The sequence below is a fragment of the Equus przewalskii genome, chromosome 17, assembly GCF_037783145.1.
Source record: "Equus przewalskii isolate Varuska chromosome 17, EquPr2, whole genome shotgun sequence".
Classification (NCBI taxonomy): Eukaryota; Metazoa; Chordata; class Mammalia; order Perissodactyla; family Equidae; genus Equus; species Equus przewalskii.
Genome location: NC_091847.1, coordinates 48462734 through 48481363, shown reverse-complemented (window position 1 = coordinate 48481363; position 18630 = coordinate 48462734). Strand labels below are relative to the sequence as shown.

The window sequence follows — 18630 nt, the reverse complement described above, 5'->3', positions numbered from 1 at the left end:
GGAATGAAGGAAAGGAAGTGAGCTTTATGAAATATCTGGGCAGGAATTTTTAATCAAGTGTTTTTTTGGTTTTGTTTTTTTTAAGTACAAGTAATTGGTGAAACAAGGATTTGTTTAGGAAAGAGAACCACATTTATAGCTCATTGTTTCTGGAATCATACAAGTCATGAATCCTTCAGGGTTCATGGCCCTAAAGTGAATCTCACACATGTAAGGGGGTTTTACAATGAAGTATTCTTTCCTATTTGTCACTACCTTGTTTATTTATTGCTATGTGTTGTTTATGGAGGAGAGTGAAAAAATCTAATAAGTCAGGGGAAGTTAAGAAAAGAATCTTCATCCTTCCTTGTTAGTGCTTTGATCTCCTGGCCACAGCCAAATTCATACAAGAAAGAAATGAATGGCCTAGATCAAAGTAGTTGGGGTGGGGGCAGGATTGCACTCATTTTGTTTTCCTTCTTTGTTTGGTGCTCTTGTGAGAAGTGGGGAAGGGAATTGCCATTCATGGGGCACCCATCAGTATCTCATGCAATTTTTACATCAATACTACAAGGTGGGTATGATGACTCTCTCCACTTTCCAGAGATTATAAAGATTGTCAAGAGGCAAGGTTGGAGGAGCCAGGGTTTTAACACAGGCCTAAACCCTATGCCCATGCCCTCAGAATACTTTCTTTAGTAATGGAAGTTTACAAATTATTTTTGCCTGAAACTTACTTAACTATTTTGTTATTTTTAAAAATTATTGTTTAAAGCTTTTTATTATGGAAGGCTTTAAACATAAGCAGAAGCACAGTGAATTGTATAATGAATCCCTTTGTATTCATCACTCAGTTATAGCAATTATCATTTCCTAGCTAATTTCGTCTTACCTATATCTTTTTATTCTTCTCCCCATTATTTTGAAGCAGATCCCAGACATCATATAATTTTGCCTTTGAATAATTCAGTATTTATCTTAAAATATAAGGACTAAAACATAACATAACATATGAATATCATGATCACACCAAAAAGTCAACAGCTGTTATTTAAAATAATCAGATAGTGTCAGTTTTAAAAATTCCCCAATTGTCTTGTTATGGATTTTTAGTGTCATTTAAATCAAAATCCAAATAAAATGTATACATTGGAATTGGTTGCTGTCTTTCAATGTGTAGGTTTGCCTTCCATTTCTTTTTTTTACCCCTTGCAATTTATTGGTTGAAAGAACCATCACTTGTCTGGAGTTTCCTACAGTGTGGGTTTTGCTCATTGCATCCCCTGATGTCCTTTAACATGTTCTCCTGTTTCCTGTATTTCCTGGAAATTGGTAGCTAGATCTAGAGCAAGGTTTCTCAACCTTGGTACTAATGACATTTGGGGCCAGATAATTCTTTATTGTGGAGAGCTGTCTGGTGCTTTGTAGAGTATCCAACAGTATCCCTGGTCTCTATCCATTAGAAGCCAGCAACACCTCCCAGTTGTGACAACCAAAAATGTCTCCACACAATGTCAAATGTCCTCCAGGAGCACAATCTCCCTCCCCTGCTCCAGCTGAGAATAGCACTAGTCTACTGGCTTGAACAGATGCAAGGATTTGTATGTGGGGGTGGGGGAGAGGGGCAACAACACTTTGTATATAAAGGTATGTATTTGCATTAGGAGGCACACAATGTTTAACCGTCTCTCTGTTTGTGATGTTAGCAGCCATTGAAGATTGTTAGTGAGGTCCATTTAGCCATAGAGGTACTTCACTATTTTACATGTCACTTCAGATCTATAGCAACTGTTTATTAGTTGTTTTAAGTGACAGTGTTCCCACATGATGAAGGATTAAGTAAGGCTTGCCCAGAAATCATTTTCATGAGACATGACTCATTATTCCATTATTTCTGCAGTCCTGATGCATAGGAATCATTATTTATGGGCAAACTTAGAATCAGCCTATGAATATGACTTTTATTTTTCTATTTCTCAGAAATAAGATTGTCTGTAGGTACAGGTCTTAATGCATGAAGCATCTAGAAACCACTTAAATATAGTAATGGATGTTGGAAAAGCTCCAAACAAGGACTTGATTCTTTTCCTCAAATATTCAAAAGGAGCAGGAAGCTTGACTCTGTACTTCATAGTCCTGCCTGTCAGATCAGATCCCTTCCTATGTTATAGTCCCTGCCCTTTCAAGCTTCTAAGATCAAGACGTTGAGCTCCCAGATAGAGCACCTTGTGTCCATTCCAGACATTCCTTTTATAGAACAAAGAATAATATGTAAGAGTCCTCCTGGGGGGACAGAGAAAGGGGAGGGAAGAGAACGGGTGAGATGGTGGAAAGGCAAGGGTACTAAGGTCTCAATAAAAAGGTTATCCTTGAAATAAATTTGGTGTAGTACGAATGTTTCTTAATGTTTTATCTTTTTGTCTGCTGTGTTCCTATATGCATAAGTTATTTTCAGTTATTCTACTATTTGAGAACTATTTCTGAATATATATATTAAAAGCTGTGAAAAAGGTGAAAACTCATTTTCTCTAAGTTATTTTACTCTTTAATCTGGACATCAGTAAAACGGCACCTGTAATTAAACACGTTGTCACTTAACTTATTTTAAGGAACAGAGAGATTCAAAACTGCGGTCCATTTTACTTCTAATGGGATTAGCATCAAGGAAAACCCACTCATGCAGAGTCTAAGATAAACATCAGAACAATGCAGTAATTATGAGCCATTCAATTAATATATTGCAGTGACTTTCAGTTGCTCAAAAATAGTACGTTTTCTTCCCGGTTAAGTAAACAGATTATTTTGTTTTTATCAAATACCACATTAGAATGATTTTAGTGTGAGTAAAACTATTGCTAATTGTGATTGGTTTGCAGCACTTCTCTTTTGTTCCTTAGGAATGCCACAGAAAGGGTAAAATCCTTGTTACAATGAAGGCTTTCTTGCTGGTAATCAGCAGTATTTGGTCTGCCTGTAACTGGGGCTGCTTTGTCCTGAAGTTTTATTTCTACAGACTTTCTTTACTTTAGAATTTACACGTTTTCCTTTATATGTCTAACTGCTGAAACTCCAACCAGGGAACAGTTGGAGGGAAATAAACATGCTGGCAAAAACTGTTCTCTGGACTCATGTCAAACATGGAGAACACATTGTTCTTCAAACTCGGTTCCGCATTTAAGCTGCCCTGTGAGGCTTGATCTTATTATCCTTTTTCTACTTCAGGTAAGAAAGAAGCAGAGAGACTGGCTGCATCTTCCGTATCACATCACAGACATACCTTTTTAGCATTCTTACAATTAAGGTAGGATTCAGAGCCCTGAAACCTCGAGGAAAGAGAAAACTTTCTTATTTAGTCTCCATCATACGAGTACATTCTATCTCTCATCTTTTCAAAGACCCTAAGAGCCCTCTCAGCTATTGCCCAATTTCTCTGCTCCCTTTCACAACAAAGTCACTTAGAATTGTCTTTAATTCCTGTCTCCATTCCCTCTCTTTCTTTCTTGAACTCAGTGAAAAGAGTCCTTCATCTCCACCAATCTCTGGAAAGAAATGTTTGTCAATGCCACCATTAGGTTTTGCTACACCTAATAGTTCTTGTTCAAATGTCACCTTATCAAAGAGTTACTCCTCACTGTCACTCTTTAGCATTCTACCCTGCTATATTTCCATAACATTTTTTTTCTAGGTGACATTTATTTTAATGTCTATCCTTCCACTATCCCAAATAAAGTAAGTTCCACGAGAGCAGGGATTTCATGAAGTTCATCACCTTATCTCTAGTACCTTGCACTCCTATAGGTGTGCAATAATTATTTGCTGAATAAAATATTAAAAAGCTCCGGGAATTTCTACTTCACTTGTAATTTTATCACTTTATCCAATTCTTAGCGCAGTGTCTAAGAAGGTGGATTTCAAAAAATGTATGTTGAATAGAAGAGGAAGGCAGCGCTCTATAGAATAACTGGCTTCTAGGACACTCGCATTCATCCAGCCGTGGTTTGCTGATGAGTGCGCGATTATCTGGGGGCAGGTTCCCAGCAGGGGGACTGAGCCACACCATTTCTAGTTGTGATTCGAAGGTCGTCCCTCTCATGATTCTGGGCTGCAGCTAGTCTTCCTGTCTCCTCCATGGGACATTGCCTGTTTGTTCTGCCCAGATGAGTCACTAGGGATAGCCAAAAGGAAGAGACAAGTATGAGACCAAGGTGCTGTGGCCCTAAATAAAAACATAGAGCGCCATAACTCCTTCTATATAGAACCAGTACCACTAAGTCTGGTGCACGTCACAGAAGTTTGTTCACCCATGAGAAGCCATCTTCCTTCTTCGCACTGTTCCTCGGAGCGTTTGATGCACAATTTTCCATCTTCTTGCCCAATTACTTCTATAGTGGAGCTAATGTGAGATTTTCATTATTTTTTAAGAATTTAAAGCTACGTCAGTCTTTACCTCCTTTGCAGATTTTGGTGATACTTCTGAGTATGGCAAGAAGGAGGGCTTAGAGATCCACATTCTTTGGAGCAGGCATCTCAGGCGCGTTTCTAATTTAGGTCTAAGATCAGGTCACCATGGATGGGGATTTGGGACTTAAGACCCAGTAGTTCAAAGAGAGCACGATAAGAAAAACTAAATAACTTAACATGTTTCCTTTTTTGGCTGCAGTTTCCTGAAAGCCTGCTCAGACTAAACTGGACGTTAGTCTGATTCTCCCAGCTCCTGGGATGACCATATTTACTTTCTCTTTCCAAGGTGCTGAATTGCTATTTTCATTTTATAAATCTTATGTATATGTTTTTTAGTTAAAGGTACTTCAAATTATTTTTGGAAAGAGGCAGAAAATGCTTCTCCGATGTCCCCCTGTATATTCCCTTGGTGGCAGTCTTTTCACGGACTTGAGTTTGACTGAGGTGTAGGTGGTGGATCCCCTGCTACTTGTGGTCTGGTTTTGTTTTTTTTTTTTTGATGCTGACTCTCTTGTTGTCCTGGGAGTCCTGGAAAGCTGTTTCCTAGCATAGGGTTCCTGGAATTCCTAGATTGTATCAGATTGAAGTCCTTAGTAGAATATGCCATAAATTACTGAAATCTAAAGTTGGCCTCACTTCTCTAGACTTCCCAAAGTGGAAGAGGAAACTGAATAGAAGAAAGGAAACCTTTTTTTCCCCTGGGTTACTTGTTCTCTTTCTTTTCATATTATCTTTTAAAAATTTTCTGTTTCCTTTCATTCAATTTCATTCTTTCTTCTGTAATTTTTTTGCTGCTTTTTATTACTTATCTGAAGCCTATAAGCAGTAGCTGTATCTGTTGTAGTAGTTAGAAACATGCTTTGTGGAGCCAGATTGCTTGAATTTGAATTCTGGCTCTTCACCTCACCAGTTGTATGACCTCGTTCAAATTACTTAACCTCTCTGTGCCTCTGAGAGGCACATATATAAAATCTAGAAAATATAAATCTATAAAATGGGAGTAATAGTAGTATCCAGCTCATAGGGTTGTTAAGAGGATGAAATGAGTTCATACATACTGAGTAACTTAGACAAGTTTCTGGCACAAAGTTTTCAATACATGTCATTGATGATTATTATTGTTATTGCTTATTTAACTTTATGGGTAGTACTTGCAACTAAGTGCTTGTGTCCAAACTAGTAAGCTTTTTCTGGTAAATCCTTCCTTTGACTGGATTAGCCTACCTTGGAACCAGAGTCACATAGATTAACTTGGAAAGGATGGCTCTGGGACCTGGGAAAGTTCCAGGTGTTTGGGCAGGACTTGTATCAGAAACTTCTTGCTTTCCTTTAAATCTTGGCTTAAGTTTCATAATCTACCTTTAAGATGACTTTTCTTTCTTTATAATCAGCTAGTTTTTCTTTTCTGTGTTCTTTTGGCTGTTTTGTCAAATTCTGAAAATGGCCTTCCTGTCACGATGATAAAGAGTAGTGTCTACTATTTGTATCTTACTCTGCTGTGAATGATTTTCATTCTGGGAGGTCTACGAGGTCCTCAAACCACATCCTCCTTGATCATGTAAACAAAGCATGGAACTTTCTTGCTCCAAACCAAATCATTAGCAGAGAAAAAAATTTTTTTTTTTTTTAAAGATTGGCACCTGAGCTAACAACTGTTGCCAATCTTCCTTTTCTTTCTTTTTTTTTCCTTAGAGATTGGCACCTGAGCTAACAACTGTTGCCAATCTTCTTTTTTTTTTTTCTGCCTTATCTCCTCAAACTCCCCTGTACATAGCTGTATATCTTAGTTGCAGGTCCTTCTAGCTGTGGGATGTGGGACACCACCTCAACGTGGCCTGACGAGCGGTGCCATGTCCGCACCCAGGATCCGAACCCTGGGCCGCTGCAGCGGAGCGTGTCAACTTAACCACTCGGCCACAGAGCCGACCCCTTTTTTAAATATTCGAGCACCAATCTAATATGTATATTTGGGGGAAACTCCCAGTTTGGGGGTAACAAAACTGTGCATGTATCATTTGCAATTTGGAGAAAGTAAGGAAGGGAGAGAGGAGAGGTGGTGTGAGCCAAGGTGTTCTCTCATTTTTGTTGTCAGGTAAACTTTAGAGGTCTGGGACTTAGTGAATAGTTACTCATCAATCTTTCCACTAAGACAAAACTTAGAAGGATGAATTTCTCTGGTGTTCTTGTGTATTGTCTCCTCTCTTATTATACTTTCCCTTTACTTAGATCCTGCAGGACATTTTAGCTGCATGATGGATTTGCTCCATGGGAGAAAGTTTACAAGGTTACACAAATAAACGAAAAAATAAGATTTTAGATATCCCTGAATCTCAAAGTATTGTGACTTCCTATTTCCTAGGGTAGATTGAAACTCATTAATTAACATCTTTAACAATTAAAATCTTTAAGGGAAATAGAATCTGCTCGTTTCTTACTTTGCTCAGTATGAACAATTTGGACCCATTCCCTCTATGTGGGTCTACAAAGGGGGAAAAACTTTTGGAAACAGATTTCCAAATATTTTCAGTATTTAGTGGAGTCAGGGAGCTCTGTGTGCAGTTGTTCCTATGGGCGTATGCCTCTGGTTAGCTGTGCACAGAAGAGACCAGAAAGTGTGCAAGGGTTGAGGCAGGTCCTGGGGTGACTGAGAGAGATTCATTATCACGTGGATGAAGACAAGAAAGCTGTTCGTTCCTCATTCTGAGTGTCAAACTGCTGACCTCTGACCATTCCAATACTCTCCCTGACGACATCAAGCTGGCCTTGTTGTTTCTTGGGAGAATGAGCCGTGTCAGTAAACTTTTAGTTAGGTCAGTAGATACTGTTTTAGTTCTTCCCATTTCAGTTTTATGGCACTGGCTCTCAAAAAGCAGGATGGAGTCCAGGCGACCCCATGGCATAGGGGTTAAGTTCGCACGCTCTACTTCGGTGGCCGGGGTCCACTGGCCCAAATCTGGGCACGGACCTATGTGCAGCTTGATAAGCTGTGCTGTGGCAGGCGTCCTACATACAAAAAAATAGAGGAAGATGGGCACAGATGTTAGCTCAGGGCCAGTCTACTTCAGCAAAAAGAGGAGGATTGGTGGTGGATGTTAGCTCAGGGCTAATCTTCCTCAAAAAAAAAAAAAAAAAAAAAAGCACTGCAGGGACAGCAAAAGATCCACCCAGCATATTTGCCCCAGATCCTTCATATCTACATTAATCATCTTGAATGAGGTAGTCACAGTCTAAGCCCAAATAAATTTTCCTCCTGACAGGTATCTATTGCAAAGAGCTGAGTTTTCTAAGATTTCTCTCCTGCTTGCTGATGCTCTTAAAAGGCTGGATAACATACTGACTCTAGGTGCTATCCTGCACACAAGCAGAAGGGAACTGCTTACCGGACTCAACTGGCCTCTTGCATCTCTTGAAAGGAGAATTAATAAACAGACTTGTGTGAGCCTTTCAAGGCACATTTACGATGCATACCATCTCAATGATGAAAAGACAGCAGTAACCCTAAGCAGTGGCTGGTTCTCAGACCATTAAAAAATAAAATCAAATTAAGAAGAAATTAAAAATTTTAATCAGCAATTTTAAAATGCCTTCCATTTTAATATATGATTGCCTATATGTAACTTTGGCAATTTAGATATTTAAAGACACTTAATAGACTAGTTTTGAACTGCTGGAGATGAGAATATTTGTGCTTATTCCTTCACTATACAAAAAATGGAAAAAGATCATTTGAGAATTCCTCTTCTTTTAAAGTGCAAGTTGCTAACATGGGACAAGTTTAATACAGTTTCAGCACAGAATTTTGTGCACTGCTCCTCCTTGAAAGAAACGTTGGGACTATCCAAAGACTTATCTGAAGTATCTATGTCTGTAAAAGCTCAAATTAGGTTCTTAAATGCAGAATTGAGCCTCCAAGTGGGACTGTGCTGTCTGGTCTTTGAGATCTTAGCTAAGACATACCTTTAAAAAAAAGAAATCTGAAGACAATCTGAGAATCATTATGAAAACAATCTTTAATGAAAAGAAATAGTCAGACCAAGAAAGATATCACACTTGTGAGAAAAAGGGTATTAAGAGACCATAAAAGAGAAGTTCAGTTTTTTTTTTTTTCTGAGGAAGATTTGCTCTGAGGTAATAACCGTGGCAGTCTTCCTCTATTTTGTATGTGGGTTGCCAACACAGCATGGCCACTGATGAGTGGTGTAGGTCCATGCCCAGGAACCAGACCCAGGCCACCAAAGCAAAGTGCCCTGAACTTAACCACTAGGCCACAGGCCTGGCCCCTCAAAATATTTTAAAAAGCTTTTTAACTAAAAAGTTCACCTGTGATAACTCACTAGCAAATGGCCCTTCATTTCCCAAAGCATGTGTGGTGGGACACTAGTTTCCTGCGATGTTGTATGTATTGTGTAAAAGAAGGTTCCATTTTGAACTAAGTTAAATTCCTTCTCATTCTTCAGCTCTGAGCTCACAGGTCACTTGTTCAGGGGAGACCTCCCTGGGCTCCCAGACCCCCCTGCTATGCACTCTTACAGTGCGCTATACTTCCCCCATTGGCACACAATCCAGTTTGTTATTTGCTATTTGTGTCATTATTTGATTAATGTTTCGTTCCCCTATCCAACTGTAATCTCTATGAGGCCAGGGACCAGGTCTCTTTTTTGTTTACCAGTATACGCTCAGCATTTAGTGTCTAGTGTCTAGTAGTCACTCAAGAAATATTTGTTGAAGGAATCTCTTAATTTAAGGTTTGTGTACTATTTCCATTCTTTCAGATTACCCAACGTGTACGCAGCTTACTTGTGCCAATGGAGCCTGCTACAACATTAGTCAAGTATGTGATGGGAAAGCTGATTGCAGAGACTCCTCTGACGAGAACAATTGCAGTAAGTAATGTGCACAGGATGTGCAGTGGTGGGCTGAAGCTGGCTTATAATGGCCAATTATGCACAGTTCTTCTTAAGTTTGTGTTCAGTGAATTCATGTGGGTAGCTTGAAGTCAGTCATGGTGGGAGTAATTACACCATGGAAATTGGCAAACACTGTAAGTTAGGGCCTTTTTGTTCCTGGAAAACTGGTTGTTAAACATTTACCAGCATACTACTGCATAATCAGAATCTCTTTTTAAACTTGAGACAGAATCTTCTTATGAGATTAAATGGCTATAGTGGAATTGAAATTCTCTCTTTTCTTTCTCTTCTTAACCTTGTGTCCCAGCTAAGATATGCTCGCAGAACGAGTTTCAATGTGGCAGTGGGGAGTGCATCCCTCATGCTTACCTCTGTGACCATGACCATGATTGTGAAGACGGCAGTGATGAAAATTCTTGCAGTACGGTGATTTCCTTATGCTGAGTCATGTTGTTAGGAGTGCTTTTTTTTCCTTTCCTACCAATGTACCACTCTTTTCAAACAAAGGGGTTACTATCTGATGGCAGATGGAGCCAGAAGATTATTTAGGGCCCGTGGCATGAACCTCAGCAGTGTTGCTGGACCTGGGCTCCTTTATCTCCTGAGGATCTGTGTAGCGTTGAAGGGTTGCTGATGGACAGTTTGCATTCTTTCCTTAGGCTACAAGGATACAGGGTGTACTGTATCATTGGACTCTCAAATTACCCGTACCTCGGGAATGAGTCTGATACCCTCGATAGTAGAGTGAGAGAAGGACTTGAAAGGGATAAGAAGGTCCCTAATAGCAGTGGTCCTAACTCTCCTCTTTATTTTGAAATTCTTAGCATGTTAAAATTGGAGGGTCAAGAGAGTTTCAGTGTGGTGCAGGTGCCTTTTGTTGCCTCCACTTTTTTTCACTCTGACTCTAATTTTCCTTCCATGCTGTCGTCTGCAGTGCAACCACCTCTCTCTTGTTGTTGCCACCTCTGGACTCACTTTGGTGGAATATGTAGTTTGAAGTCTCTGTGAGAGGCTAATTCCAATAAGTTGGCAGGTTTTTGTGGTCATTTATTTACTAGAATGTATGATTTTTCTCCACACCTCTTTTGATTGGTTGTTCCCCATGCCTTAGGGATTGTTAAATATTTTCAATATCACCCTAATTTTCTATGAGCCATGCCTGATTTCCTTTCTGGCACCTGGGCTTATTTCAGTGGCCATATTTAAAGAGAGTGTGACATCATGGAATAGGTGACTGAGAATCATTTGGTTCTAGATAGCAATTACAGTGTTTGTGGTAAAGTAAGAGAATGTCGGACGTTGGCATTATCAGTCTGCATTCTCTGTTCTGTGTCAACCTATAGCAATACTGTATTATTTTTAATCTTGAGAAACACAGCCTGGCACCTGAGTTTGTTTCCAGGACCCAAAGCTGCTTTTATCTTCTGTTTCTTCTCCTGTTCTTTTTCTTTCACTTCCTCCTTTTTATCACTTTTGTCAATATACTGAAGGGATAAATTGACATAGAAATTTCAGTTTCTAGAATCTCAGTTTAGCCAGTGAGGTGAGCACTTTGTTTTTTTCCAAGTGATTTGTGTCTTTGGAGTGCAGCTCTTGTTTTCTTCCAGCCTATCAGACCTGCAGAGGCAACGAGTTCACTTGCCCCAGTGGCTACTGCATTAGTCAAGACTGGGTTTGTGATGGAGAGGATGACTGTACAGATAATGGAGATGAAGATGGATGTGGTAAGGAGGAGAAGAGATTCTGATTGAAAAGCATTTTCTTAAAGTATCTGCCAGAACTTGTTTTTCCTACTTTTCTTGTTAGAAATTATCTGTGTGAGGGGCCAGCCCAGTGGTGCAGTAGTTAAGTTTGCACATTCCACTGCTGTGGCCTGGGGTTCGCTGGTTTGGATCCCGGGTGCGGACATGGCACCGCTTGGCAAGACATGCTGTGGTAGGCTTCCCACGTATAAAGTAGAGGAAGATGGGCATGGATGTTAGCTCAGGGCCAGTCTTCCTCAGCAAAAAGAGGAGGATTGGTGGCAGCTGTTAGCTCAGGGCTAACCTTCCTCAAAAAAAAAAAAAAAAAAGAAAAGAAATTATCTGTGTGACAAGCAAGTCTCAGAATTGGCTGGGTTTTAAGGGACTTAGTGGGTGGAGAAGAAGCAAATGACTCCGCTAGCTTTTTCTAAAAAGACCTAGAACTCAAATATAGCATAAATTATAATCCCTTCCCTCCTATCATTAAGGCAAATAGGTAGGACAGTCTCTCCCCCTTCTATAGCCCACTCTGACTTTTTCCCTTTAAGATTGTTTACTTTAAGTAGATTTATCTTATGAAAGAAGTAGGCTGGGAAGGAGGAAAAATAGGGAAAAACATAATTTGTCTTAGACTTTATAACCTTTAAAAATGATTTGGAACTTTGGTAACATTTCAGTTTCATTCTGTTTTGAAATTCTGGTTTCCAAATGAGTCACTGACATCCAGAGGTGGAAGACAGGCCACATGGGAACATGTGAGAGGGAGCTAGGGATGGGTAGTCAGAAGAGAGGCTGCTATGCAGGGAAGTATTTAAAGATTCTGTGAGAAGGAAATTGCCAATGATATCCATCCCCTTCACTCTGCTGTTATCATTAACAGTACCTCCAACAGTTCAGAAATTACTAACACCCACACCATAAAACAAGTTCCCTGTACTGTTCCAGCCCCAGGTATAATAAGAGTGATACTTGTTCTGGGAAGATCCCCTGGTGTCACGTTTTCGTCTTCCAGGAAGTATTCTTCTTACATTTGGGTTATAGGTTTTCTTACACTGTTGACGTTTTAGTAAACAAACAAAATGAATTAAACAACCAAAAAATACAAAAACAAAGTAAAAACTCAGGAATCTTGACGTGACCTTGATAGTCCTAGTTATATCATTCATGATTTAAATAACTGAGTCTTCTCCTAGGAGTTATGAATCTAGTTTGTTGATCAAATTCAAGCCCATTTCTGCATCTTACTCTTATTACCTGGCTGAGGATTGCCTGCCCTACAAAGAGTGGAACTTAAATAATTCCATTTTGCCACTCCTTGGAATCTCAATAAAAGGCCAATGATAGAGTTAGAAACCACAATTTTATTGTAAATTATAGGTCATTTGTAGACTTCTCTTGTCTACCTGATCTATATCCTCTCTTAACCGTTGATTGAAAAAGAGCTGGCTCTACCTCTCATATGGCCTGTAACTCTCTCTTTTGTTTTTCCCCATAGAAAGCAGTACTCATCATATTCATAAATGTTACCCTGGTGAATGGGCTTGTCCAGGGTCTGGAAAATGCATCCCAATTGGAAAAGTTTGTGATGCGACTCTGGATTGTCCAGCAGGAGAAGATGAAAGCAACATCACTCAAGGACAAAATTGTGGTGAGTATGGAAATTTATCTGGATAGCATTCAGATAAAGATGATTCTGGGGCCCAGCCTGGTGGCGCAGTGGTTAAATGCACATGTTCCACTTCAGCGGCCCGGGGTTTGCGGGTTCGGATCCCGGGTGCGGATCTGTGCACCACTTGGCAAGCCATGCTGTGGTAGGCGTCCCACATATAAAGTAGAGGAAGATGGGCATAGATGTTCTCAGGGCCAGTCTTCCTCAGCGAAAAGAGGAGGATTGGTGTCAGATGTTAGCTCTGGGCTAATCTTCCTCAAAAAGAAAAAAAAAAGTTTCTGTTTTTCTATAACAGATTCTCAAATACAGAGAGTATCAGTTGATGTTTGCATAATGAACTATACCAAGACAGTCCATTTAAACCAATAAACACGTATTATTTCTCATAGTTCTGTGGGTTGGCTAGGTAGTTCTTCTGGTCTAGACCGGCTCACTCACATGTCAGGATGTTGCAATAAAAGCTGTGGCTGGTCCAGGCTTGCTTACACAGTGGTAGAAAGGGCAAACTCTAGTGCACAAGCTCTTTTAAGCCTCTGCTTATTTCATGTTTGCTTACTCTCTTATTGGTCAAAACACGTCACTTGTCCATGCCCAGAATCGATGGACTGAGGAAATGGACTTCATCTCATGATGAGAGGAGCTTCAAAATTTTTGTGGCTTCCTCCCTCCCTTCCCAGGGAGAATGGTTTTAATGGAAATAATGGCAATTTTGATGACTCTAAAGGTGTTCGGGAGATTTTATTCCCTGCCTTATACTTAGGGAAAAAGGCTTTGTCTGCCTATACTCAAAAAAGAAGATTCTAGTTCCTATGATATATACTTTGAGTTAGTTTTTCTTTTTTTCCCCTTTTTCTGTGGCTGTAGAATGTTCTCCCACCATCAACCCATCAACTCTGTGGATAGCTGACTATCCTGCAAGAGAATACAGTTTATGCCCTTGATTCCATCAATAGTGCCCTCTCTAAGTTAGGTAGTAGTTCTCGAGAAGTGGCCATGTAACTGTAACCCTAAGATTTTTTTTTTCTGGAAAAACTTACAATATTGAAATATGCAGAGACTTCTATGACTTTTCTTTTGCCATTTCATTTGGGAGCCCTTTCAAAAAAGCTTTAAAGATTAACAAGAGCTATATAGTCATAGTACAATGTTAGAAAATAAAAATTAACAGAAAGAAAAAAATATAGTTACCTGAAAATTCTACCACTTGAAGCTAGCCATGGTTAACAGTTTTAGTGTTATTCTTAATCCAGTCACTTGGGAATTCTTGGCACCTTCTACTGGGTAGACACAAAGATAGGCTTATGACCTGAGTTTTCCATAAACAGCACTTAGGATGACTTCAGCTTGCGTACAGTTATAACTTTAGAAGTACTTCTTTTTTTAAATATGAGTTGAGCTTTTATTGCATAATATTGCAGTATGGCTTGAATGGTGACAAACTTCCTGGGGTTCTACTCTGTTTACTTAGCTTTCACTTTTGAAAAAAGAAGCTCTTACTTTATAGGTAAATCACTCGTATCTACAGGTCACCATTCATTCAACAAAGTGTTTTTCTTTGTTTAGATGTGAATTTGTGTCCTCTCTTGGGCTGTGAGTACCAATGCCACATGTCACCGCATGGAGGGATGTGTTATTGTCCCTCAGGTTTTATTGTCGACCAAAACAGCACTCGTAACTGTGTCGGTAAGTGACAGGTCGGAGCGCCTGGTCTTTCATCACATGCTTGTGGCACTGAAGGGTTCCATGATCTCTGACATCAAGGACTTTGTACTTGTGGATAGGAGTGACGGTCTGTGTAACAAGAAGCAACACAGTCCTCACAGAAAACCTGGACAATATAAAATTTTAACTCTGAGAAGCTTTTGTGAGATTCACAAGGCAAAGGAGTTCTGTGATGAGTGAGTTTACTAGCTACATGTATACCTGTCTACTACCCGATGATGGAGGGTAGTCTTTTGTGTTTTCTTTTTAAGTATTTGGAAGCAGGGTTGGTATGCCCATACTAGTTGTTAAATACTGAAATACTTCCATGCGGCTATTGAACCCATCAAGTACCCTATCCTGCTACCCTGGCTCTTCTCCAGGATGTTCAAATCTCCCCAGGATCCAGCAATTAACTAACCTGACACAGCAGAGGATCACCAGGTCACTGCTCAGCTGACTACATTGGCTAGTTAGTGGCTATGCTGTGCTGGTTGTTAATCCCACTGATTTTCACCTCTACGTAAAGCTAATATTCAAGAAGAACGAAAGCTTATCATGTTGCTTCCAGCTAGTGGCTGGACTTGAACTAGACACTAGCGCACCAAATATTTCCCACATCTCTCCTATCTGAATTGTAAGAATTATTTCTCCCACTGGGGAATATATGATTCTGATGTGAGCCAGCTTTGCATCCCACTATGATTACGATGGGGTCTTATGATGGAACAATTAGACATAGCCAAGTAGCATCAATTTTCAGGTTTTCATGATTTGAACAATGAATTTTTAATTCTCTGATTTCTTTTTCCTTCTTTCTAATTTTTGATAGGTGAACAACAGACATATTAACAGGAAGTGACCATAGAGGTTTAAAAAAAAACTTTGCTTTTACTTGTGTTGGGAAAAGGCATCTGGAAGGCAACTGAAATGATTCATTAAAATTAAGTTTGGTGGTCATTTATGGATCTCTAAAAGATAGATGATTCAGAATTTTCTCAGTGTATATGTGTTCTTTTGATATCCTTAGAAATTTGAGATTCTTCAGGGCTTTCTGGATAAAAAAGTAAACATGGCATACATAAGAAATAGTTTTAGAAAAGTGTTTCTTCTGAAATTATTTATAAAATATTATTATAATTTGGACCCAAATATTGAATTTGGATAAACCTAATGAAGTTATTTAGTCTTTAGTCTGAGCTCATGCTTTTCAACTTAACTATACTTCATTAAATATAGTCTATCTTAATAGCTACTACCCATAGACAGTAAATCTTTTAATCCCAGAAATCAATTCTGGTTTATGAATTAAACTTGGATCTCTTGAGAAAGTCTATATCTCAGTGTTACTGAGAATTATAATAATGGGGCTCATTTATGTGTCACATGCCAAGAAAAACGGGATTTTTCTACCTGGTAAAGCGATCCAATTGAGGTTGTCTTTGTGGTGTTCAAAGTATGTAATTTTAGGTTTCTAACATCATGACCATGTCCCAACGTTTGCCTATGATCAGATTGCTCCTCTTAAGTAACTACATTCAACAGGACATGTTAAGATCAAGTGCTCTATGCAAGTCAACCCAAGAGATCCTAAAGACTCAGAGAGAACTCTGAATTATTTAAGAACGCCCCTGGGGGCCGCCCGCATGGCAGAGTGGTTAAGTTTGCACACTCTGCTTGGGTGGCCCAGGGTTTCCTGGTTCGGATCCTGGATGTGGACATGGTACTGCTCGTCAGGCAATGCTGAGGTGGCGTCCCACATGGCACAACCAGAGGCACTCACAACTAGATGTACAACTATGTACTGGGGGGCTTTGGGGAGAAGAAGGAGGAGGGGGAGGAGGAGGAGGAGAAAAAAAGAAGATTGGCAACAGATGTTAGCTCAGGTCAGCCAACCTTTAATAAAAAAAGAACGCCCCCAAATTTCAAAACATTTTAGAAATAAAACATTATGATCTGAAACTGGCATTAAATGAGATTACAGGACACTTTTTGTGTTTTATCATCATTGTCATCATCATCATCATAACACTGGGAATAGATTCAGGTAATTTAAAAACACTTTTCACATGAATGTCTTCATTTGTTAGGTGGCTTTCTGACTTTGAAAGCCCTGCCTGTGCTTCCTGGCATCGCTGCAAGGGCAGCATCCCATTTTTCTCAGATCGGTGCTCATCTGTGGGTGTGAGGCTGCTCCTTTGTCTTTGGCAAATGTCAGCCTTCTTTCTCCACTCCCTTTTACTGCCACCCTGCTGCCAATCCCTTTTCCAGTCTTTTAGTTCTCTAGGCATTTTCCCTTTCTTTTAGTAGAAAAGGAATTCCCATAGAAATACCAGAAGCCACATTCTCAGTATTACCTCAGCTTTCTCTTTTTCTCTCTCTCAATCTCCAAAGAAGAGGTGGGGCTGGGCTGCCTGGCCACTGGAACTCCATAGGCCATGAAGTCTTTTCAGTAAAAGTGATTTACTCTTTCAGAATCCCTAGTTCAGTCTTGTGATGCCCCATAACCTGGTCTCAGTCTTTTTTTTTTTCACTCTGGAATCCAGGTAGCACATTTTCCAACATCTTTTCTAATATCTAAATCTGTGATGAGGTTTGGGTTATATTTCCAAGTGTCTAGAGCTTCTTATATGTCAGAGGTCTAGGCCACTTAAATTTTTTTGCAGCCCATAAGAAATGAAAAACTGTCATAACAAGTTTTTTTATTTTTATTTTTATTTTTTATTTTTTTAAAGATTTTATTTTTTCCTTTTTCTCCCCAAAGCCCCCCCGGTACATAGTTGTATATTCTTCCTTGTGGGTCCTTCTAGTTGTGGTATGTGGGACGCCGCCTCAGCGTGGTTTGATGAGCAGTGTCATGTCCGCGCCCAGGATTCGAACCAACGAAACACTGGGCCGCCTGCAGCGGAGCGCGCGAACTTAACCACTCAGCCACGGGGCCAGCCCTATCATAACAAGTTTTTACATTTAACCTGTTAGTGATTGTAATATAGAAAATTACAGTATTATTCTGTGCACGAGATAATTTCAGAATTTATAGAACACATTCACTTCATAGCACACTGGAAGTAGTGTGGTCTGATACTGGGACACTAGTTTTTGGTTCCATTAGGAGCATCTTTCAATCCCTTTGGTATGTGCTTGGGACTTTAGTACAGATAACCTCATTTAGAGATAAGCTCAAAAGTCTATGTTTGAGGGCCTTTGTGAATGTGAGGCCCCCTGACATCTGCAGAGACCTTTTCTGTGACCTTCTCTGTCCTTCAAGAATCTATCATTCGCTCCTGAGTTTTGAAGCCGGGTTAACATTTATTTCACACTGATTTCAAAGAAGGCTAGATTTTGCTCTTTTTCTAAGGAGAACTCCATTTCAATACATGACATTATAAAACCAGTTACACTTGTTTCAGCTGAGCTTTTAGGGGAATTGTTTTGGTTTGCTCTCTCAGGCATTTCAATTCAACCAATACTCTCTGTATGGCTCTAATCCTCTGCATGACTGACTCATTTCAGAGGCTTCAGGTGTTGGAAACCTACGCAACATTTATCATCTTAGACATGGCTCCCCAGTGAATGCCTCAGTGGTAATCAAGAATAAAACTGAATAATTCTGACACGAAATCTTGTGTCTTTCTACCATTCATGTGCCCCTGGTAGTCTTGACCTGGCTGTGGAGCCTCTGTGGCATGCTGAAGCAGTTTACTGGGGTTATTGTTTCTGATTGACAGGACATGCTGTTTGTTGACGGAATGACATTGTGGTGCAGAGTTAGGGCAGGAAGGTCATTCAGCATGGTGGGATTTCACATAGCCAGATGCTTCAGAGGGAGTCCGAGGGGGTCTAAGCTAAAAAGTGGTTTTTGAATTATTTTCAAAGCAGTGTTGTTGGTAGGAGGGGACAAAGATTAAAAAAGAAAGAAAAACAGAAAAAGGTAATGGAGTGGGAGGGGGTATTGTAAAGCAGTGTGTTAGACAGTTTCCTCTACCTTTCCTACCGTCATGAAGAGCCTCAAGTCTTCTTTCTTTTTTCTAGTCTTCACTTTGGTTGATGATGGATATTAATTAGCCTTCATTTTTCCCCATAATGGAGAGTATAATTTTATTCAGTCCTTAAAAGTGGCAGTGATTTTATACACCCATTCAAACCTTGAAAGTACTTGTAGCCCAGGTGA

The 18630-nt window shown here is 39.7% G+C and overlaps 1 protein-coding gene across 1 annotated transcript in view; it reads left to right on the top strand.

Annotated features, from left to right (window-relative positions):
• The window catches only part of LRP2 (LDL receptor related protein 2), a 197597-nt gene that overhangs the window by 44074 nt on the left and 134893 nt on the right, over positions 1 to 18630 (top strand). Inside the window, exons 5-9 of the mRNA XM_070580081.1 lie at positions 9213 to 9323; positions 9655 to 9768; positions 10955 to 11071; positions 12585 to 12737; positions 14322 to 14441. Coding sequence (XP_070436182.1) covers positions 9213 to 9323; positions 9655 to 9768; positions 10955 to 11071; positions 12585 to 12737; positions 14322 to 14441 — 615 coding nt within the window. The remainder of the gene's footprint in view (positions 1 to 9212; positions 9324 to 9654; positions 9769 to 10954; positions 11072 to 12584; positions 12738 to 14321; positions 14442 to 18630) is intronic.